This window comes from Ailuropoda melanoleuca, chromosome 12 (assembly GCF_002007445.2).
Source record: "Ailuropoda melanoleuca isolate Jingjing chromosome 12, ASM200744v2, whole genome shotgun sequence".
Lineage (NCBI taxonomy): Eukaryota > Metazoa > Chordata > Mammalia > Carnivora > Ursidae > Ailuropoda > Ailuropoda melanoleuca.
In genome coordinates, this window is record NC_048229.1 from 54,793,144 (window position 1) to 54,815,677 (window position 22,534).

General features: G+C 54.6%; 1 protein-coding gene across 15 annotated transcripts in view; it reads left to right on the plus strand.

The window, feature by feature from the left end:
* The window catches only part of NLRC5 (NLR family CARD domain containing 5), an 85,724-nt gene that overhangs the window by 48,542 nt on the left and 14,648 nt on the right, over positions 1 to 22,534 (plus strand). For 13 of the 15 annotated variants that reach the window (XR_004619191.1, XM_034639287.1, XM_034639289.1 and 10 more), the window contains 15 exons: positions 952 to 1,035; positions 1,449 to 1,532; positions 3,058 to 3,147; positions 3,920 to 3,964; positions 4,891 to 4,980; positions 5,869 to 5,952; positions 9,836 to 9,919; positions 12,409 to 12,498; positions 12,690 to 12,752; positions 15,164 to 15,250; positions 16,868 to 16,951; positions 17,593 to 17,682; positions 17,966 to 18,031; positions 19,733 to 19,816; positions 19,901 to 19,984. Coding sequence is in view for 14 of the 15 variants with exons in the window: in XM_034639287.1 (XP_034495178.1) it covers positions 952 to 1,035; positions 1,449 to 1,532; positions 3,058 to 3,147; positions 3,920 to 3,964; positions 4,891 to 4,980; positions 5,869 to 5,952; positions 9,836 to 9,919; positions 12,409 to 12,498; positions 12,690 to 12,752; positions 15,164 to 15,250; positions 16,868 to 16,951; positions 17,593 to 17,682; positions 17,966 to 18,031; positions 19,733 to 19,816; positions 19,901 to 19,984 (1,209 nt within the window). In the remaining variant the exon portion in view is untranslated. The remainder of the gene's footprint in view (positions 1 to 951; positions 1,036 to 1,448; positions 1,533 to 3,057; positions 3,148 to 3,919; positions 3,965 to 4,890; positions 4,981 to 5,868; positions 5,953 to 9,835; positions 9,920 to 12,408; positions 12,499 to 12,689; positions 12,753 to 15,163; positions 15,251 to 16,867; positions 16,952 to 17,592; positions 17,683 to 17,965; positions 18,032 to 19,732; positions 19,817 to 19,900; positions 19,985 to 22,534) is intronic. The other 2 variants (XM_034639290.1, XM_034639291.1) reach the window with 2 other exon arrangements.

Below are 22,534 nucleotides of genomic sequence, written 5' to 3' on the forward strand. Positions count from 1 at the left end.
TGTCTCTATTATTCCTTGTTTCTCTCATATTTTCTGTTTCTCTGTCTTTGCTGCCCTTTCTGTCAATCTATCTGTCTTCCCCTGGCGTTGCGTGTGTGCTCGTGCATGTGTGCATGCATGTGTGCGTGCATGTGCGTATGCTTGTGCGTGTGTGCTCGTGCATGCGCGTGTGTGCTTGTGCATGTGTGCATGCATGTGTGCGTGTATACATGCATGTGCGTCTGCACACTTGTGTGTGCATGCATGTGTGTGCATGTGTGCATGCATCTGCGTGTGTGCACACTATGTGCTTGTGTGTGTGCTTGTGCATGTGTGCATGCATGTGTGCGTGCGTGGTGTGTGTGCACACTGTGCATGTGTGTGTGCTCGTGCATGTGTGCGTGTGTGTGCTTGTGCATGTGTGTGCTCGTGCATGTGTGCATGCATGTGCGTGTGTGCACACTATGTGCATGTGTGTGTGCTCGTGCATGTGTGCATGCGTGTGTGCGTGTGTGGTGTGTGCACACTGTGTGCATGTGTGTGTGCTCGTGCATGTATGTGTGTGTGCTCGTGCATGTGTGTGTGCTCGTGCATGTGTGTGTATGCATGCATGTGCATGTGTGTGCACCTGTGTGTGTGCTTGTGCATGTGTGTGTGCACACCCCTGCCTGTGCGTGTGTGCATAAGCACATGTGCATGCATGCGTGTGCATGTGTGTCTCTGCATCCGTCTCCTCTGTGTCTCATCTCGGTGTCTGTCCATCCTGTTCTCCCTGTGTCCCTGACTCTCTCTGGCTCTTGACCGCCCATGTGGGAGGTCTTATGTGTGTGCTGTGTGTTGGTCAGTCTTCGTCTCTCTGTTTGGGTGCCAGACACGTCCCTGTCCCTCTCATGCCAACCTCTCTGCCTGTGTCCCTGGGGGTGGTGGCCACTGTCGCCTCTGTTCTGAGGGGCTGTGCTTCTTCCTCCGCAGGCTGACACACTGCGGTTTGCAAGCCAAGCACCTAGAGCCGCTCTGCAGGGCGCTGAGAGGAAGCTGCCACCTCAGTCACCTGGAGTGAGTGGCTGCTGGTGGAGGGCGGGTGGGTGGGGCCCAGCCCGCAGTGGGTGTTCATGTGTGGGGTTTTGTTTTGACTTTTTTTTAAGATTGCGATCAGCGGTGTTTCCTGGCTGCAATCAGGAGCCCCTTAGAGAGTCTGGGGAGGGTTGTGACCTTTTCCCCTAAAATGTAGGTCCCCACATATGACCCCCTCTGAAGCCCTGACCCGACCCCCAAGGGTCACAAACCTCAGGATGGAAACCATGGGGGAACCTCCAGTGGACCCGTGTGAGATCTGCTGTGATCGGGCCTGGCAGCCCAGGGGCGCGGTGCCACTTTCAGGAGACGCTGTCTCCCAGGGGTGGAGAGACAGAGCTCCTACGGCCCCACGCCCACCCTCCACTAACCTGTTCTCCCCTCGCCCCTCCCAGCTTCTCAGGAAATGCTCTGGGGGACGAAGGCGCAGCCCAGCTGGCTCAGCTGCTCCCGGGGCTGGGAGCTCTGCAGTCCTTGGAGTGAGTAGCCAGCTAGACAAAGCCTCTGAGGCTTGTCCTCATCAGGAGCGGGGTCTGTGTGTGTGTGTGTGTAGGGGGCGTTCTGTGTCCTGTCTCATTCCTTCCTGGGGTTATTCAGAAAACACATGTCAGTCACCCGGTCCAGTCCCTGGCACGTGGTCAGTGCTTACAGAGGGTACTTAGCTGCTGTGAGTCTCATTAAGAGAGACTGGCCCCTGGGACTCAGTGATCCAGCTGCTGATCTAAGGTTTTACTTCTTAAACCTGACCTTGTGGCTCTGCACAGGCTCTCTGGGAGGCGCAGGCCACCTGGGGCCATGCAAGCAAAGGGGGGAAGCGTTAGCTAACGGTTAGTTACCCTAATGACTGGCAGCCCTTCTGGCCCTGGGTTGCAGGGAGGGGCTGTTGCTAGGATACAGGCTGGCTAGGGAGGATGTGTACCGGACAGGACGCCCGAGCAGGGTGCCCAGGGCAGCTGGAGAGCAGAGACTGGGGAGATGTTCAGTGCAAGAGGGAGGCTCTGGGACGAGGCCAGGAGCCTCCAGACTTTGCCTGCAACAGACCAGAGTTTCTGGATGCTAGAAGGCCCTTGTGTTTTGGGCTCCCACATATCCTTCTCCTCCTCCTGAGCTCTTCAGGGCTAAAGTGAGAGGAGCCCTGGAGAGAGCTCACAACTGTTAGGTTCTCTGTGTGACCTTAGGCAAGTTACATCCCCTCTCTTGGCCCCGGGTTCCCAGGGAGCACCTTAAGTGTAAGGTCGGGGGAGGGAGGGGCAGCCTTTGGTTTTGGCTACAACTTTAGAATGAGTGCTGTGGCGAGAGGGCCCGTCCTGCTCAGTCTTCATGGGGGATCTGGGAAGAAGGGATGACCTCTGTGCCTGTTCTGGGCCTGCATGCCGGCACACACGCACAAGCACACACACGCACGCACACACACATGCATGCGCAGGCAGGCAAATTATATGTAGATTGGTGCTTTGGGGCAAATTCCCATGTGACCTTCTCCATACTGTGAAATCGTCTAACCCCTGACCTGTGAGATCCACGCTCACCTACCCGTACCCGTGCCAGAGGAGGGCAACATTAAATGGCAAATAGAAAACACCATGACAGAGTTGACAGACCCGAAAGAAAGGAAAACCTTTGTTCCTGCCTTTTGAACAGGAGCCCCTGCATTTTCATTTTGCACTGGGCACCGCCCTTTTATCAGGTGGGGAAACTGAGGCACAACTCCAGCCTGAAAACACTCCCCAGATTCACCGCAGACCCAGAGAACCAGAGTTCTAAGCTCAGCTCTGTCGCCAGCATGTCTCATAACCTTGGGCAAGACCTTGCTGCTTTCTGGGCCTCGATTTCCCCATCTGTACAATGGGGAGTTAGAAGAGGTGCCCTCTGGCCATTTGAGGTTCAGTGAACTCTGTCGTCTGGACTCAGGGACAGCCCTTCCCTGCCCTGGGCTGTGACCAGAAAGAGGGCGTTTGTGAGTTTCGGGTGAGTTCCATCAATGTCACCCCTGTGATTCTCCAGCCTCAGTGAGAATGGTCTGTCCCTGGATGCGGTGCTCATGTTGGCCCTGTGCTTCGCAACTCTGCAGTGGCTCTTGCACCTGGACATCAGGTGAGTGTGCCTCTGGGCCCCTGCCCTGCCCTCTGACCCTACGGGCCATCGGCTTCCACCATGCTTGTCTGTCCCGTTCCCAGTGTCGCCTCTTCCTCAGGCCCTGTGTGGCACCAGGCCCAGAGAGCATGTGAGAGGTGTCTGCTGACTGAGTGAATGGGCGGATGAAAGAAAGTAGCCCCAGGACACTCCCATCTCTCCAAGTTTTCCCCGGGACACGATCCAGCGACTCTCCCTTGCTCACTCTCCAGGGGGTCCTGGAGGACTGTTTTGGAAACCCGGAAGCTCCCTGACGGTGGTTGAGTGCTCAAGGACCCGTCTCCGTCATGGGGTCTCTGGAGCTGATGGGAATGTAGAAGGGAAGTCACCCGGCCAGGCAGCCCAGGGCCGAGCCGTGCGGAGGAGCCGTGGTTTCAGTGGGGTCTCCCCATTCCCCCCGCTTTCCCCTTCCCAGCAGGAGGTGTGGGCACAGACAGACCAGGTTCAAATCCAGGCTCACCGTGTACCTTCTGTGCGGCTTTGAGCAGGTCGCTGAGCCTCTCTGTGCCGTTTCCTCACGTGTCCAAGAGGAATAAGGATACGTCCTTACCGCACAGTGTTACTGTGAGCATAGAAAGGGTCCTGGTGGTGCCGAGCTTTGTATGTGGCTCAGTCCGTGTTGTCACGCTTAGTATGTTGTATATTGTTTCTGCCGAGAAAGTGGGCCGCCCTACAGGCCCTCCGTGACCAGGCCGTCTGGTCCCTCTCACTGCTGCCTCCTCTCCATTTGCAGCTCTGAGAGCCAGCACGTAGTCCTGAGAGGTGACAGAAGAGGCAGGTGAGGAGGGAGAGCTCCGAGGGGGGGGAGGATGGGTGCTCCCCACCCCAGCCCCATGCTGACCACTGTTGGCCCTAGCGTAACCCACCCAGGTCTGGCGCCCCTTCTGCAAATGTACCCCGTGTCCGTCAGTTCGCAGCAATCAGCCGCTTAGCTCTGTCTGGAAAGGAGGCAGGGCAGCCGGGGAGGGAGATGATGGTGGGCGTGAGGCAGAACGGGCGCTCGCTCAGGGCTGCTCGGTGGGGGAGGGCAGCTGGGCTTCTGCCCCTCGGGACTTTCGCAGACCTCTGCACACTCCCGACTTCGTATGAGTCACCGCCCTTCACACTTGGTATGAAGCACACTTCGAGAAGCTGAGAACCGCTGGTGCTCTGAGAAAGTTTCCACACCTTTGCAGTAAACAACGAATAGTTAGTTTTGCACAGATGTTCCCATCTGCCCCCTAGTGGGGCCGGGCACCCTGGTCTCTCACAGGAGGTTGGCAGGCACAGGGGCGGCCTAACGCAGAGCTGGGCAGCTGGGCAGAGGGCGTTCCCAGCTAAGGTGTCAGGGGAAAGCATGGCCAGACCAGCCAGCTCTCTGAAGCTGGAGTGGCCCGAGGCCAGGGTAGTCTTGCGACCTGGGCCAGGATCTCCCTTTCTGGGAACCCTCTGGGTTCTCGAAGCCTAGAGAATGGAAGCCCCGGGATGATCAGAGAGAGGAGGGGCTCTGTCCTGGCTCCCCCTGACCGAGCCAGGTGCTGCGCCCAGACAGGTGTAAGCTGCTGGCTTTTCTCACTCTGGCTTCCCTTCCATGGGCCTCAGTTTCCCCATCTGTACAGGGAGGGACTTGATTGTCCCTAGGCCCCCTGCAGCCCTGACTTCTGAGTCTTGTCTTCCATGTGTGTGATGTGAACTTTGCTCTCAAAATGGTCTCCCCACTCCCAGGGATCGACTGGCTGGTGGATCTTTGCCACAGTTCCCAGCTGGAGCCCAGTTCTTGGCTTTTGGTCAGCGCTGCGTCCCCAGGACCTTTTGGTACTGTCTTACCCTCTTCTTTTTGGGGGGTAACCATGATACGGTGAAGAGTCAGGGAGTGAGGAGAGCGTGGGGGCTAGGGCTAGGGAGAAAGAGAGTTTGAGAGAAGGAGAAGAAAGGGGGCCAGTATGAGGGCCGCTGAGGGGGGCTGCCAGGGCCAGCGTTCTCCCCAGAGAAAAGATTCCACGTTGAATTCCCAGAAGACTTCCCAGCTCTGCTGTGGCTGTGTGACCATGGCTGGGCCGCTCCCTTCTCTGGGCCTTGATTTCCTCACCTAGGAAGAGAGACACCTCAGCTGGGGCCCACACAGGGTTATCGGGAGGAGGAGTGGAAAGTGTCCCAGCAGATGGGTCAGCTTGGGCAAAGGCCCTGAGGAGGGAAAGCTTAGCTCTGGAGAAGCATGTCAGTGTGGCTGGGGGTTATGCAGGGCCAGTGGAGGCGAGTGAACCACGGAAAAGGCCTTCCACTTTCAGCCTGAGAGTAATAGGGAGCCACAGGGGGCGTAAGCGCCTGAGAGGTGAGGTCAGATTTGCACTGTTAAAAGATAAGCCTCTGGCAAGCAGAGAAGGATTGCAGAAGGCAGGAGGGGAGCTGGAGGGTGTTAAAGTGGTCCAGGCAAGTGACAATGGTGGCTCGGACTCAGGCAGGGGCAGAGGGGAGGTGTTGGAGCGGAGCTAGGCACTTGGGGGGGGGGGCTTTACTGTCACCGAGTGGTGGGGATCGGGCTGTAGGGGAGACTTGGGGCGCACAGTGTGCCCTGTGAGGGGAGGACCCTGCACCCTGGAGGTTGAGGAGGAGGGGTGCAGGGAGAAGGGGAGAGCCCCTGGGGCTGCACAAGGGCCCTGGGCCCTCTCTGACCCCCTGCCTGGCCCACTTGCCCCCTTTCAGCCTCTCGCAGTGTCAGCTGGAGCCCCTGAGCCTCACCCGCCTCTGTGAGACTCTGGAGAAGTGCCCGGGGCCTCTGGAAGTCAAGTAAGTAAGGAGGGCACAGCCCTAGAGGGCACAATGTGGGCACCTGCCCAGTGACTTGGCATGGGGGTGTCCTGGTTAGAGGCCAGGGGAGTCCTTCCTGGTCCCCAGCCCCTGTAGCCCTACCCCGCCCCTCACCTATTGGTAGCACGCTCCTTGCACCCCCATAGGGCACCTTGCCCTTCTAGGAGAGGCTGCGCTGGGCCCAGGGCTTCCCTTCGCCATCTGCTCAACTCAGGGCACCTGGGAGCCCCAGTCTGCTTCCTCCACCCCTGGAACCCCACCCTGGCACCCCCTGTGCCTGCCTCCGTGGCTGGAACATGTCACTTCTGAGAGCCCCCACTCAGGGCCTCCGTCTCCTGGTTACCCGCTCGCCCGGCCCACAACCCCCTGGGTCTGTGACCGGAGACTGGACCTGGAATCGGGAGTCCCAGCTCAGCCACCTACAGGCTGGGTGACCTTGGGCACATGGCTCTAACTCCTTGTGTCTCTGCTCTGTCATCTGCAGAGATGGGCAGCCTTTCCTTTGTCCTCATTGTTACAATGTTATCACAACAGTTACCTTAAAATAAAGAAATCGGAGACAAGCTTGCCTCACCTAAATCAGCCCTTCTCCACATCCGGTCAGTGTTGTCATTGGGCCCTGCGACCCCCCTTGTCTGCGCGCATTGTTCAGTGTTTGCCCATTCAGAGCGACAGACCGGCTGCGTTCCCTGGCTTCACTTGACATGGTGTTCCCACTGACGACAGTCATCGTTCTTGCTTTCCCGCCCCCATCCCTGATGCCCTCCTGGCCCTCGCGAGCAGCTCATCCTCGGTCACCTGGTGTCCGTCCCTCCATGCCCCTTTCCATGTGCACACACATAGGGACCCGGAACAAGGGGGTTTTGACATCGTTAAGAGACACAGGATTTTACTGTGTCGGATCTCCGCAGCGAGCTCTTGTCTCAGGGCAGTATGTCGTGACTTCCCCGGAATGTGGAGTCTGTGAACTTTTTAATAAAGTGTTTATTTTAGAATAGGTTAAGGCTTGATTTACAGAGGAGTTGTGAAGCTAGTCCAGAGAGTTCCTCCGCTCGTGGCCCCTGGGCGGTTAATATCACCCGTCATGATCCATTTGTCACAACGGAGAAACCAAGCTTGCTGCGTTCATCACACTCCAGGCTTTATTCAGATGTCCCCAGTTTTTCTCCTAAGACCCTTTCTTTGACCCGGCATCCCATCCAGGATCCCGCATGGCATTTAGGCATCGTGTTCTCAGCCTCTCTGGTCTGTTTCTTAGTCTTTGTTTTTCATGACTTTGACAGCTTTGAAGGAGTACTCGATAGACATTTTGTGAAATGTCCCTCGGTGTAGGTGTGTCTGATGTTTTTCTGATGGGTAAACTGGGGTTCTGGGTCTGGGGGAAGAAGACCGCAGAAGCGAAGTACCCTTCTCGTCCCATCTCAGAGGTGCATGCTGTCGACTTAGCACTGTTGGCGTTGACCTTGACCACCTGACCCAGATTTCCCCACTTTGTGAAGGTACTTTTTAATTAAAAAAAAAAAAATCCCCACTTCTACTGTGGCTACTTTGGAGCATATATGAAAGCAGAGCAAGTGGGGGAATGGACCCTCAGTTCCCATCTACCTTGCTCAATAATTCCCATGCCATGGCCCCAGCACACACACATGCATAACCAGTGTTTTCAAGCAAGTCCCAGACACCTCCTAACTTCGTCTGTGGTTGTTGTAGTTTATGTAGCTAAAAGGTGATTACCCTTTTTTAAAAAAAGATTTTATTTATTTGAGAGGGAGCATGAGATGAAGGAGAGGGAGAGAGAACCTTAAGCAGGCTCCACACCCAGCACGGAGCCCAATGTGGGGCTCGATCTCACGACCCTGAGATCATGACCTGAGCTGAAACCAAGAGCTGGCCACTTTGTGCCCCCCAGGTGCCTCTATTTATTTTTTTAGTATAGCCACTAAACCATTACCAGACCTAAAATATTTAGGGGAGGTCTGTTGTTTCTTTTTTTAATATATTTTTAAATTTAAATTCAATGAATTAACATATAATGTATTATTGGTTTCAGAGGCAGAAGTCAGGGATTTGTCAGTCTTCTACAACACCCAGTGCTGATTACATCACACGCCCTCCTTAATCTCCATCCCCACCGCCCTCCCCTCCCCTCCAACCAGACTTAAGATATTTACATGATTATATGACGTACTAAAATCATCAAGTTGCCCGTGAGTTTTTAATTGCCTTTGATTGTCTCTAATGTGTTTTTACACAACATTTGAGTATTTGTGCGTTTTATGTTTTTGTACTTGTGCCTTTTACGATGAGCCATCCACAGCTGCGATGTGCACAGGCTCTGCAGCCGTCCTCTCTAGAGTCCGGACGGACACCCAGGCTGCTTCCAGCAGCGCGGGAGCCAGTGCTGCAGAAAGCACTGTCTTCTATTGTGTAACTGCTAAGCGCTGCCTGTTTACCAGGCACCCGGCCAGGCCCTGGAGGGGGCACAAGGACACAGTTGGACGTCAGTGTCTGCCGCGGCTCACCTTCTGCGGCGGGAGGCTTTGTGTAAGCTGCCCCAGGCACAGATGGGGGTCTGAGCACAGACAGGGGTCTGAGGGCCCCCCTCCCTCAGCTGTGGCTAGAGAAAGTGGGGTGATAGCGTGAAAGCACTTTGCCAACTGTAGAGTGCTGGGACCGCGTACTTAACGCTGAACTCCAGTAATTGGATGCGAGGGAGAGTGATGGGGCTCCGGCCCCCACCCCACGTTCTACCACGGCAGGTCTCCTTTACCTGGCCACATCCTGACGTTCCATGTGAGATGTTGTAATGGGTAAAGTTGCTACTGCCTTAAAAAAAAAAAAAAAAACCCAAAAACAAGTGTGTAAAGCCCACACTGACCCAGCCAGAGGCCATAGCACTGTGTACTGGGGGCCTGGTGGGAACCCATGCGGGGAGGTGTTGCAGACCAACCACCCTGCAGTGAAGGCCCCCTGTGCTGCCGGTGCTTGGAGCCCCGGGCCCAGGCCTGGGACAGAGGGCCTAGAGGTTCCTGGGCGCTGGTAGAAGTCCTGCCCTGAGGAATCATAGGCTGCCCTTCCCACTGTCACTCCCAACCAGCAAATAACGCGGTGGAGGTGGGCCAGGCCCCTGGAGGGCCCAGTGAGCGGAAAAGACAGTCTGCAGGGGACAGGAACAGGGACAGCAAAGGGCAAAGGGGGAGAAGGCACAAGGAAAACACAGCCCAAAGGCCCCTGGGAGTGGGGAAGTTGCTCCAGACCCCTGCAGAGGCTCTGTAAATCCCAGGGCGTTTAGACACACTGCTTGTCCCGGTCCTGCAGCCCAGGCTGACTGCGAAGGGCAGGTATCTGGAGTTTCTCCCAAGTGGACTGGGTTCTGATAGATTATCCTGACACGTGATCAGCTGGTCGGTCTCTGGGTTACCAGAGACCCAAGCTAACCTGCACCTTGGATCCTTTGCTGACCGGCCGCGGGCCTGAACGGCCACTGTTCATTTCACCGTGGGTCAAGGTGGCATGGTCTTCCTAGCAAGCGTCTTCTGCAGAGCGCCCTCAAAACAATACTCCTGCGAGTCCATGACACTCGGGGGGGAAAGTGTCAGAGCCCTGTGGGAGGTCACAGTGCCCAGCAGCGTACTCAAACTCTGAGAAGCCCTGCCGCAAAGGAAACTATTTCATTTGGCTTAACCAGCACTTTCCAAACTTACATGACCTTCCTTTTCCTTCCTCCTCAATGATAACTCAAGGTCCCGGCGTTTGGAGGGAATGTGTCAGGCAACCCCTGTCCAGAGGGCTCTGGCTGTCAGGGTGCACTCCTAGCTTTCCCCAAGGCTCCCCCGCCTCATTCAGATGCTTTGTCTCACAGATTGTCCTGCGAGGTCCTGAGTGACAAGAGCCTGGAGACCCTGCTGCACCACTTGCCCCGGCTGCCCCAGCTACGCCTGCTGCAGTAAGACCGGTTTCCCCATGTCCCTGTGCTGGGCTGAGGCTCTTGGCTGGCAGACCCGTCCCTTCCTTCCCAACCACTCCTTTCCCTTGGGCTCTTCTGTTTTATCTGGCAAAGCTGAGAGCTCTTCCCAATACCTTACTAACCTTATGGGGGGTGCTGTGTGATCAGTGTCCTCATCTGACAAATGGGACTCCTATTCCTCAACTCCTCCCCCAGGGCTGGGGCTCCAACAAGACAGGTGTTCTCCAGGCACCTTGAAGGATGGCGGGTCTATGGCAAATGGGCTGTTGTACTTCTCCTCACCCATGGAAAGGTCACCAGCTCCTAGAAAGGGACCTCACAGATGTAAGTGGTGTCTGTGTCACACACCGGTTTTTAAAGGTCACTGTCTAACTCCGCCAAAGGGGAACTGAAGCAGCATCCTCCAAAGTATTTAGAACTCGACTTTCTAATTTCAGTGCAGACTGGTTAGAATTTAAAAAGGATTTACTTTAAATACTCTTCCAGCGGGGGGAAAGCAGCTGCAGCTGGGATGGAAAAATACAACGGGAAATTAAATCATACCGTTAATAACAGCAACAGAAGTACCAATGCTAAGGCGCTCTGGGACGCCCGAGGCAGCTCACTTCACAGCCAGGATCTTGCTTCTCCCCGCGTCCTACTGGGAAGGGAAGGAGGAGCCGTGTAGCATTCTAGAGGTGGGCAGAGGCGGCAGAGCTCGCGTCCACGCACGGCCCCCATGATGGGAAGGGCTTCTTGGGACACACAAAGTGGCATGCTAAGACCAGCAGGTGGGAAACCCCGGACCAGGGAGGGACTTCTCCGTGCCCACATCACACAGCATCAGCCCCTGAATCTCCTCTGTCTTTGGAATGAGGTGGCCAGCCTGCCCCACGCCAGGGCTCACGCTTCATACTACTCGGTCCATACACTGCTTGGAGGGCTGGAGACACAGCAGAGAGGGGGGTAAAAAGACTAGGTCCTTGTCTTCTTGGAGCTTAGCTTGTAGTAAAGGGAGCTGGACAATAAGCAAGTAAAAGCAAGTACGATGAATTCAGACAGTGATAAGGTATTTTTCTAGGTAATGTGGTAAAGAATGTCTGCAAAGGTGAGGGTGGTCAGGGGATGCCTCTGAGGAGGGATACGAAGGTTCCACCTGAAGGAGGAAAGGGACAGCCTTGTGAAGAGCAGAGAACAGCATTCCAAACAGAGGGAAGAGCATATAGGAGGCCCTGAGGCAAGATTGAACTTGGTGGGCTCAAGGAACAGCCAGAGGCCACAGGACTCTGTGGCAGACACTGTGGCAGGACGGGAGGTGGAGAGAGGGACCTGGGCCAGGTTACAAATGGCCTGGGAGCCATGGGGAGGAGTTTGGGGGTTTTGTCCAAGGGGACTTGAAAGCCAGAGGTGTGATGTGTGTTTTCTTTCTTTTTCTTTTTTTTTTTTTTTTTTGGTTAAAATTTTATTTATTTGACAGAGAAAGAGCACGAGCAGGGGTAGCGGGAGGGAGAGGGAGTGAGAGGGAGGCAGAGGGAGAGGGAGAGGCAGGCTCCATCCCAGGACCCAGGGATCATGACCTGAGCCAAAGGCAGACGCTTAACCAACTGAGCCACGCTGGTGCCCCGTGATGTGTGTTTTCAAAAGCTCAGTCTGGCTGCTGGGTAGAGAAGCGGTTGGAGGACAAGAGTGGAAATGAGAGCAGGGAAGAGGCTGTGGAGGGTCGGAGATGGTGCGGGCCGGGGATGGGTGGGCCCGGGGTGGAAGCAGGTAGATTCGGGGTGCATCTTGAGAGTGGAATGGAAGACAAGCCGAGGGAGGGTTTATGGGGCAAGGGAAGTGGAGGGGCAAGGGAAGTGGAGGGGCCAAGGATGCCTCCAAGGGCAAGATGGAGCCATTTCACTGTCTCTGAGGCAGCGGTTCCCAGCTGGGGGGGTGGGGGGCGCGGGCCTGATGCCTGTGATAGCTGACCATGGAGACCTTTTTGGTTATCGTGATGGGGGACGCGGATGGGGAGAGGGAGAGCTGTGAATGGGGTTTAGTGAGTGGAGGTCTGCAATGCCACGGAACCCCCTGCTGTACAACCCCAACAACCACGAATTATCCTGTTAAGTCTGTGCCTGAGCGCAGAAACCATACGGTGACAAAACAAGCACGGGTATCGTGCCCTTGATGTGGTCAAGTCCTCACCCTAGAGGAAGGTACACCACGAGTAGTCCTGTTTTCCAGGTAAGGAAGCTGAGGCTCAGAGAGGTTAAGTGACTCTACCAAGGACACACAGCCAAAAGCATAATTGGAGCTCAAACCCAAGTGTGCTTGACCCTACGTCTCCATTTGTCCCCCTCGAGTCCTTGCCTTCCTCCTTATTGCCCTGCTGACCCACCAGCCCTCCCTCTCCTCTCTCCCCTTCCCGCCCAGCCCATCCAGGCTACTTGCCCACTCTTGCTTGGCTCCAGCTTGCCTACATAAGGCCCCACTCTTTTCCTTCCCAGGCTAAGCCAGACGAGCCTGTCCCCGAAGAGCCCCCTCCTGCTGGCCGACCTCTTCAGCCTGTGCCCACGGGTTCAGAAGGTGGATCTCAGGTGGGCATTGGCCCTAGGACAACCGGGTCTAGTCTTGGCGGGTTGTGTCCTGTCTGGTGGGTGTAAGGGGGTAGGATGGAAGCAGTAGGACCCAAATCAGGGGCTTGGCTTCTGGAGGAAGGGGTGCCAGGCCCCAGAGGCATCCTGGGGCTGTGGCCGAGGGTGGCTGACTCAGGGACTGTCTGTGCCAGGTCCCTGTGTCATGTGACCCTGCACTTCAAGTCTAGCGAGGAGCGGGAAGGCGAGTGCTGTGGGTAAGTCCCTGAAACTGCGCCCGGGCAGCTGGTTGGTACTGGGGACAAATAGACCCGCCTCCTGGATGCCTAGAGCAGAGTGCAGGTGGCCTGCCGTGGGGCATTTCTTGAAAGGACCCAGCAAGGAGACTCGTTTCCTCCAGCATAAAGCAGCAGAGGTCCAGAAGGGCCGGGCTTTGGCAAAGCAAATAAGGCGTACCTGTCCGACTAGACCGGGGCTCAGGGGCCTAGTCCAAGGGAAAGGACTTCATAGCGGGCCCACCAGGCTTTAAATCCCAGCTCCGCGGGGCCTGGAGCCTTGTACGAGCTCCTTAACCTCCGTGACCCTCAGCTTCCACAGCTGGAAAGGGAGCCACCATATTGCAGGGTGTTTGCAAAGATTAATTGAGACAATGTGTGCAGTGTGGAGCACTCATAGACACAAGTATCCTTGCCCTGCTGGCTCCTGGACCCATGCTCCCCGGTTGCCTGGGTGCAAGGGAGGAGGTGCTGCCCCAGGGGCAGGAGGATGAGGAGGGCAACCTTTGCACGCAGAGATGGTGTTTCTGGTAACTGATGCTGCTGGCTCGCTGAGAGAGCTGTGAAGTAACAATAAATAGGAGAATCAAGACGTCGAATAGCTGCAGGGCACCATTCTAGAGCCTCCTACACATGACGTCCTATAAGCCGTGGTCACAGGGCAGGAAGGGGGCAGCTGGGACTTGAACCCAGGCCATTCTGCAGTGTTCCTTGCCCCGGGGCAGGCAGACTTTTCCTGTAAAGCTTAGATTGGAAGGAGTTTGGATTTACAGGCCGCACGATCTCTCCGACAGCCACCCGACCCCGCCATTGTAGCTTGAAATCAGCGGGGACAATAGGCAAAGCGATGCCCGTGCCCGCGTGCTGGTGAAACTCTTGTTCGTGGACGCGGAGACTTGGATTTCGTATATTGCACGTGTGTCAGGACGTCGTCTTCTTTTGATGGTTTTTTTTTTCTCCATCATTTGGAAATGGAAAAATGATTCTTAGGCTGCAAAAACCAGGCGGCCCTGGGCTGTAGTTTCCCACCTCCTTTTCTAGCCCAACACTACCCCTGACTTCTAGAATGCCCAGATTGTTTCTAAGCCCACGGTTTCCAAAATGTAGGACAGAGAACAGAATGAGGGGATTTTTTTTAGGAGGTTGGGCACAAGTACGGTGGTTCAATGTCACTGAGTCCCTTCGTGAGGTCCTTTTCCCTTTTCGCTTCTCATTCTGATTAAGGCCATGAGGAAGTCTGGATGGGGTGTTGGCGTGACCTTAGCACGGCTCCAATGCTTGCTGAGTCCCCTTTTTAGTGAAGGGAGAGAAGCCCCAGCAAGGACATTCTGGCTCAAATTTAGGAATGATATTTGGCTCCCGTTTCATGCATCCTTATGCTTGCGGTCTGTGGCGTACGTGCCACTTTTCCTTTTGAGCGAATGATAAAAGGTTTCCTTTCACAAAAAATGCATCCAATGAAAAGAATGAGCTGATTTTAAAAATAAGAAGTTAATAATAGTATAATCAGGAATTTAGGAACCGGGGGAAAATCAGGAAGGAGAGGAACAGCGATAAAAATTTGAGATATTGATTTTAGGTACTTTCTGATTTTAAGATTCTGCTTCTTCTTCCCTGTTTTTTTGTTTTGTGTTGTTTTGGTTTTTGTTTTGTTTTGGTTTTTTTTTTTAGTTGGCTGGTGATAGGTCCTTTGTTTACCTTGTTGTGTGGTCTCAATTTAGACCTTTCAGAGACAGACTTTCTGTTACTTTGTGTGTGGCTATTTATTTACTCATTTTTATTAGAGTGTAGTTGGCCTACAACGTTGTATTAGTTGCAGTGTGCAACCTAGTGATTGGGCAGCTCTGTACCTTAGGCAGCGCTCACCGTGATGGGGACGGTCGCCACTTGTCACTATACAACGTTATTGTAATATTATGGACTATATTCCCTACGCTGTACTTTTCATCCCCTTGACTTATAACTGGAAGTTTGTACCTCTGAATCCCCTTTACCTCAATTCCAGTATCAAAGGCAAGAGCAGGCATCACCCTTCTTCTCTCCCTCCCCACCCTGCTTGTCTGGTCATTAACATGACCCCAAGGGCTGTGGCTCTCCACCTTGAACTTGAATCAACCACGTAGAGATCCTTGCCCCTGTGGTTTCTGATTCAGTGGGTCTGGGCCGGGTTCCTCAAATTTGCATCTGAAGGAGTTCCCCAGTAGTAAGGAGCCTGGGGGTGCCAGGTTGCATCTGCTGTGGGGGAGGTGGACGTGGTGGATGACGGGTAGTTCCAGAGAATCCAACCTTGGGTGAGGCCCCATGGGAGCTGGAGGCCACACCCAGGACAAGCCAGGGCAGAGCAGGTCTGAGTGGCTCAGGCGCCCCTCCTTGGCTTGTTGCCCCTCCCCCAGCAGGTTCACGGACTGTGGCCTCAGTCAGGAGCACGTGGAGCCACTGTGCTGGCTGCTGAGCAAATGTGAAGAACTCAACCAGCTGGAGTAAGTTGGGGGCAGGGGAGGAGGGAGAGGAGCACGGGAGCTCAGGCCTGGGTGGCGCTGCAGGGGTGTGTGGGTGCGCACGCGTGCGTGCACTCAACACCTGTCGGGGCCAGCTAACAGGGATGCCTGGGACGCATCCTGGGTCACATCCATAAGATTTCCCTGTACCCATTTCATCCTTCCACTCCCCACTCTTGCCATGATGGGGCCAGTTCAGGGTGTACCCCTTGATCATACTTTGGGGAGCCCTTCCAACAAGGGCTGCGGGCGCTTCATGATGATGAAGACATTGGAGCTCTGCCGGCAGATGGGAACCCAAACGAAGAATCCCTTGGTCTGCCTGGCAGGTGGTTAAAAGTACCCAGTGGCTCCGCCTGAGAAGGTCCCGGAGCCAGCGGGGGTGGGGCCTCGTGGGCTCTTGTGTTGTTGAGAGGCGGGATCTGTGTGGCCTGTCTTGGGTGCCCAAATAGCACAACCCCCTCATGGGTAGAAAAATAAAAATAAAAATAGTTTACACCCCCTGAGCACCTTCTCCACTGTGCTAAGTGCTTTACATCATCTTTTTATCCTTCCAAAGCTCTAGGTCCTGTTGTGCCCATTTTATAGATGAGACTACTGAGGGACAGAGAGGATTTAAGAACTTGCCCAAGGTCACAGAGCGAGGATGATGATGAGTCTGTGCTCACAACTGCTAGGCGTCCAGCTCAGGACCAGTAGGATGTAAAGAGAGCTGTCTACAGCACACACACACACACACACACACACACACACACACACACAATTTAAATTCCAGTTGTGCTGTGGCCAAGAGAAGAGAAATGGGGCTGATTGAAATCATTGTTAGAAAGACACATAAGCAGTATGTCTTTGGGTTTTTCTGTTTTCAATAGTAGAGGGAAACTTTTCTGATTGTAAAGATTACTTCATTAAATGGCTTTATGAGACAAGCCAATTTTTAATTTTCAAAACCTCTCCCAAAAAGACAGACAAGCCTCAAAGGTGTCATCATCAGGGACAAAACGAGTTCAAAGATGCAGGACAAAAATCAGACATTCCGGGGCAGGTCGCCTATATTGTTCTGAAAGTGTAGCCGCAGCCGTAGAAAATACAAGGAAGGGAAATAAAGTATTCAGTACAGTTTCCATCCGGTGTTGCATTCCCAAAGCAAAAGAAGGAAATCTCCCGGGTAAAAGCAGCTTCCAAACATCTTTCTTTTTTCCAGAATTTATTCTTGTTCAAAGTTACAGTTTTCACCTGTTGTGAGCCAAGGGCACAGTAAAGGCAAATGGGGTTTTATCTGACTCCGGAAGCCTGGGGGAGGCACGGGGGCCCTGGGCGGGGGCAGCAGGCACTGCAGGGAAAGGGGGACCGCTCACCTGTGGTGCTGGGGGGGCAGCGCAGGAGCTGTCGTGTGCCGGGCGATCGTTCTGGGGGTGCCGGAGGTGCTGATGCGGTGGGGGTGGGCATGGTGCTGTCCAGTTGCAGCGACTGTGGCGGTGACGATGGCACGGAGCTACTCCTGTGCGGGTCGAGTACAATGATGGTCAGTGTGGAGAGGGGGCTCCGGCTGAGGGGCACATCGGACTGCCAACAGCCTCTTCTTCTCGCCTCTTGCAGCCTCTCAGCAAACATGCTGGGTGATGACGGGCTCCAGTGCCTCCTGGAATGTCTGCCTCAGTTGCCCATCTCTGGTTCGCTTGAGTAAGTGAGGAGCGGCCTGGGGGACAGCCAGGAGGAAGATCTCTCGCCCCCATCTAGGCAGAGGCTGTGACTAAAGCCTGGTGACCCAAGCTGACTTAGGGACAGAGAAGTGACAGTGTCTCTCTAACCAGCTGACTCAGCACCTCAGCTGTCCTGGCTTCTAGTCTATCCTGTCCCTGAAGCCCGTCTGACTAAATCTATGGGACACAGAGTTGGAGACGTCCCCACAGCAGGGAGGGTCCCTAGGAAGTCACCCACATTCTCAGCCGATCTCCCCAGTAATCTGGGAAACGAGCGACCAGAGCCCAGATACGGCAGTTGCTAGGCAACTGAGCTTTGGACTCTGGGTGTCCCTGAGCCCCTGGGGCTGGAGTTGCCCACCTGGCCCCACTGACTGTGTCAGCCCCAGTGGGTGCAGTTCCTGAGAACTCAGGGCCATGTGCCTGTCCTGCTCGTGAGGGGAGAGTGCCCCTCAGGCCTCCCTCTGGACCTCGTGTCTGCACCTGGAGAGTGGACACTTGGACATTGAGGACTGTCCTCCTGGAGATGACAGCTGGAGGAGAGGAGATGAGGGGGTGGCTGGGCAGGGCTGCACTGAGGTGCTGCCCCAACCCCCCATCCTGAACCTCATTCACTTCCAGCCTGAGTCACAACAGCATCTCCCTAGAGAGTGCCCTGGGCCTGGTGAAGACGCTCCCCTCCTGCCCACGTGTCCGGGAGGCCTCTGTGAAGTAAGACCTTGGTGCCACTTGCTCCCCTCTGAGTCTCAGGGTTCCCTGAATGGGGAATCATGGTTTCCATCCTCTGAGGCCTGTGTGACATGGGGACCAGGGAGGTCACGGGGTGGGGGAGGCCAGGGTTCAGTGTCAGAATGGGGGTCTCCTCTAGTCTCTCCTTCCATGGCTTCTACCCTCCCTTGTCCCCACGGGCCCAGCCCCCTTGCCTCCTGCACCCCCTGGTGCCTGGGGCTTGGAATGTGGCGCCTCCAGCTTCCCCACACCCTTCTCTCTGCAGCCTGGGCTCTGAGCAAAGCTTCTGGATGCACTTCTCCAGACAGGAGGAGGCCGGGAAGACACTGAGGTAAGGCCTGGTCTGGGGTGAGGGGTCAAGGGGAGGGAATGGGGAAGAGGAGGTTGACCCTGGGGCAGCTTCCATGCCTCCTTCTTCTCTTGGCCCTTCAGACACCCTGCTTCACGCTCACTGCCTGGGTTTGCTGCCCCCAGATCTGCGCCCCCCCCGAGCCCCCCACACCTCCAGTCCTTGGGCTGGGCCTTTGCATTGATGGGTGCCTCTTAGCCGTGCCTTAACTATAAGCCTGGAGGCTTCTGAGTATCATTGTTAAGAGCTCAGACTCTGGAGCCACCTGGGGGTAAATCCCAGCTCTACCATTTGCCAGCTGTGTGACCCTGAACAAGTGACTTCACCTCTCTGTGCTTCAATTCCTCATCTGTAAAATGGGAATACTAGTAAGACTTGCCCCTTAGTGTTATCATGAGGCTTAAAGGCATTGATATGTATGAAGTGCCTGGCCAGGCCCTGGCTCACTTGAGTGCTGTATCAGTTGCTGTTATTATTACCCCCTGGTGGCCTGGGACGCTCTCTCTCAGCCTCACCACCACTGCCTCGGGTCACTTCCTCTGTATGTCTCCCTTCAGCTGTGATCATGGCCTCTGAACTGGGCCCTTGCCTCTGGCCAGGCCTCCTCCAATCCATTCACTTCGCAGCACCCAGAGGGATCTTCCCAGCACACATCGGACTGGGTCACTCCACTGCGCTAAGCCCTTCCGTGGCTCCCCATTGCCCCCAGGATCTGGTTCAAATTCCTTAGCTTGGTCTTCTCCCTCAGTCTGATCTGGCTGCCACTTCCCATCGTGTTCCTCCTCACCCCCCCAAAACAGATACCCCACACCACGGCCACACCACACTCATGCACACACCCACAAAGATACACGTACAACACACACACATGCACACACACCATACAAACACGTGCCACCCATACACATCCACAGAACACACAGCACACACACGTACACCCACAACACACCGTAGCACGCACACATTCAGCCCAAGCGACCTTCACTCCTTACTGAACACGCACTGCCCCACAAAGCTTCCTTCCCGCCAGGCACTCAGCCCGACATGCTCTTCCCTGTATTTTCCAAGATGAAATCCTCCCAATCCTTTCACACCCAGCTGAAATGTCAGCCTCTCATGGAGGTCTCCAGGGGTCCCTGTCCCGTCCGCCAACCACCCAGGGCCAGAGTGCCAGGAGGGTGGGGCCCCAGCAGGAATCCCAGGCCTCCTCCCTCCATGGGAGCCTGGGGTAAAGCAGTACCAGAGTTGGGCCGCGGGGGTAGGTTTGGGGTGTGGAGTCAGGCCGACTTGGACTGAAACCCGATTCCGCCCTTATTCCTCACCAGCTGTGTGTCCTTGGGTTGGTCAGTTTCTCGGCCTGTAAAGGATGTGGTTGGAATTGCATGCAATGCCGCATGTGAGGCAAGCTCATCGGTGCGTCCAGATGCTGGCCCGGGCCTGGCACAGAGTTAGGGCTCAGGAAGGGACACTCCCGGCCCTTTCTTGGCAGGGGTGGGGTGATCTCTCTCAGGAGATAGGAAGCTTCCAGAGCTGGAACTGCATCTTTAGCCTCTTCTCAGGCCCTCATTCCGGGCCTTTGCCCTCAGTGTGGGGCACCCCATGGGCCCTGGGGCAGATGGGAGGAAGCAGGACAGCAGCCCCACAGGCCTCACCCGGGCTCTGCCCCTTCCCCTCTGCCCTCAGGCTGAGCCAGTGCAGCTTTGGGTCAGAGCACGTGCCCAGACTGGCCGCCGGCCTGAACCAGTCCCTAAAGCTGACGGCACTCACGTGAGTCATCGGCCCGCCCACGGGGGCAGGGGAGGGGTGGGGGCTCCCGGTGAGAGCCCCCCAGTAACAGGCTTCTGTCCCTAGGCTGAGCCAGTGCTGCCTGGGCCTGGAGCAGCTGACGCTTCTCCTGCGTCTGCTGAGGTGGCCGGTGGGGCTGTTCAGTCTCAGGTACTGTCTTGCATGGTGCCCCCGGGAGGGGCTGGGGGTGGGCCCTGGAGAATGGGTCTCCTCCAGGACTGTGGTCCCAGCCACACCCTGCACCCAAATCCTGCCACTTGGACCCTGCCTTTAGCCCCAGAAACCCCCTCGGGCACACGGAGAAGCCACCCTCCTTAAAGGGGGGCCTCTGCATGCGCACTTAAAAGGAAACTCCAAAGGACACCCCGCTGAGGTCAGCTGTAACCGATGTCATGTGTGCGTGCTCACAACGATCATTCTAAAACTTTCAGAAAAGGGGCTGCCGGAGGGGAGGGGGGTGGGGGGACAGGGTAACTGGGCAACAGGCATGAAGGAGGGCCCGCGATGGAATGAGTGCTGGGTGCTCTGTGCATCTGACGAATCCCTAAACTCTACCCCTGAAACTAACGATACGCTCATGTCAACTACCTTGAATTTAAATTACAAAACAAATAAAATAAATGGAAAAAAAGAAAACTTTCGGAAAAGCAGAGAAGATACCAACAAGTAGAGGACCCAGTGTTGAGGCCTGGTACCCTTAGCCCCTGGGCTCGACGGGGACTCGGGGTTCTCCATACCTGCTTCATCTTTAAGTTTTTTTGACTAAATTGTTCTCAAGTGATAGATCTCATAAAACATGACTCCTGAACATTTCACCGCAAATTTTAAACAGTAAGGACATTTTCTACACAATCACGTTGAATGAGGATGTCCAGAAGAATCGGTAGCCATTCTGAGTGTCGTGATGACCCAGTCCAATCGAAAAGGTCCCACTGTCCCCAGATGGGGCAGCTGGCTCGTCAGACCCAGGATCCAGTCAAGGCCCACGCTGGCATGGGGTGGAGATGGCTCTTCAGACTCTTAATCCGTGTCACAGACCCCCTCCCCGCTTTCCTCTTGTATGTCAGTGACCTGTGGACAAAACCGGCCGCTGGACTGTGTCTACACTCGCTGGCTCTCTCTGGTGGCTGTCTGGTGGCTTCCTTCTGACATCACTGTGTTTGTTCCTCTAAACTCCTGACTTTCCTGGAGTGGAAGTTAGATCCGAAGGCTCCATGAGACTCAGTTACATATTTGTGTCCAAAACCCTGACGTCATGGCCAGTGCTGTGCATGTCTCAGCACAGCCAATGACAAGGCACGTGAGATCTGGTTGTTCTCCCAAATGCCATTCTTTTTTTTTTTTTTTTTAAAGATTTTATTTATTTATTTGACAGAGAGAGAGACAGCCAGCGAGAGAGGGAACACAAGCAGGGGGAGTGGGAGAGGGAGAAGCAGGCTTCCCTCTGAGCACGGAGCCCGATGTAGGGCTCGATCCCAGGACTCCAGGATCACGGCCTGAGCCAAAGGCAGACGCTTAACGATTGAACCACCCAGGCGCCTCCCAAAACGCCATTCTTGTTCGATTGTGGTACAACAGGCCTAACATAAAATTCACGGTCCTAACCCTCTTTAAGGGTCCAAGTTCAGGACTGTTAAGTACATTCTCATTTTTCGGCACCTGTAGCTCTTTTCTTGGAAAACCGAAACTTCACCCCCATGACGCACATCCCCGTTTCCCCCTTCCCCAGCCCCTGGCAGCCTGCATTCTCCTTCTGAATCCACGGATCGGACTGCTCTAGGGACCTCCTAAGTGGGATCACGCAGGATCTATCTTCTCTGTGACTGGCTTGTGTCACTGAGCGTCACGGCCTTAGGGTCCTCCCGTGTTGTAGCAGCTGTCAGAGTTTCCTTCCTTTGCAAGGTGACTGATGTTGCCTTGTGCGGAGACACTGCGTTGCGTCAATCCATTCATCCGTCCGTGGACACTTGGGGGTACCACCTTCTGGCTGTGGTGCCTCATGCTGCTGCGACCACGGGGCTGCAAATACCTCTTTGTGTCTCTGCTTTCAGCTCTTCTGGGTATATACCCCGAATGGCTGGATCACCCAAAATAACACTTTAAAATAAAACTTTTCGTACTCTAAAAATAATCCGTACTTGGTGTAGAGATTTGTGGAAAATCCAGATGAACATAAGAAAATAGTACTTTGAAAAAAAAAAAAAAACCTCACATTACTTCAAAAGCAGAAATATTTTAAACAACTCTCTTTTTTTTTCTGCTTCTAAATTAATGCACGTACATTGTAGAAAGTCCGGAAAAATATTGGAAACTAAGGAAAAAAGGAAAAAAACCACTCGTGAGACTCCTACCATCTAAACAACCGTCATTAACTTTTAATATATTTTCCTTGTATCTCTGTCTCCCTGTTTCTGTCTGTGTTTTCTCCTCTTTCCATACCTGTTCTTCCTTTTTTAAATACAAAATGGGAATGTTTTGTATACGGTTTTAGTTCCTTATCTTTGCCATGCAACGCTATATAGACCTTTCCTTAAATCTAAAACTGTTGTTTAAAAAAAGAATATTTTCTGCTGGCGACTGTTGCAGTAACTGTCAGAACAAGGATGATGTTAATTTCCTGTTTTATGCTTGTGCCTAGTTGTGTAATTTTATAGTTTTTAAACAAGCAAAACCAAAAAGCTCTGAGCCCCGCCCTTGGCC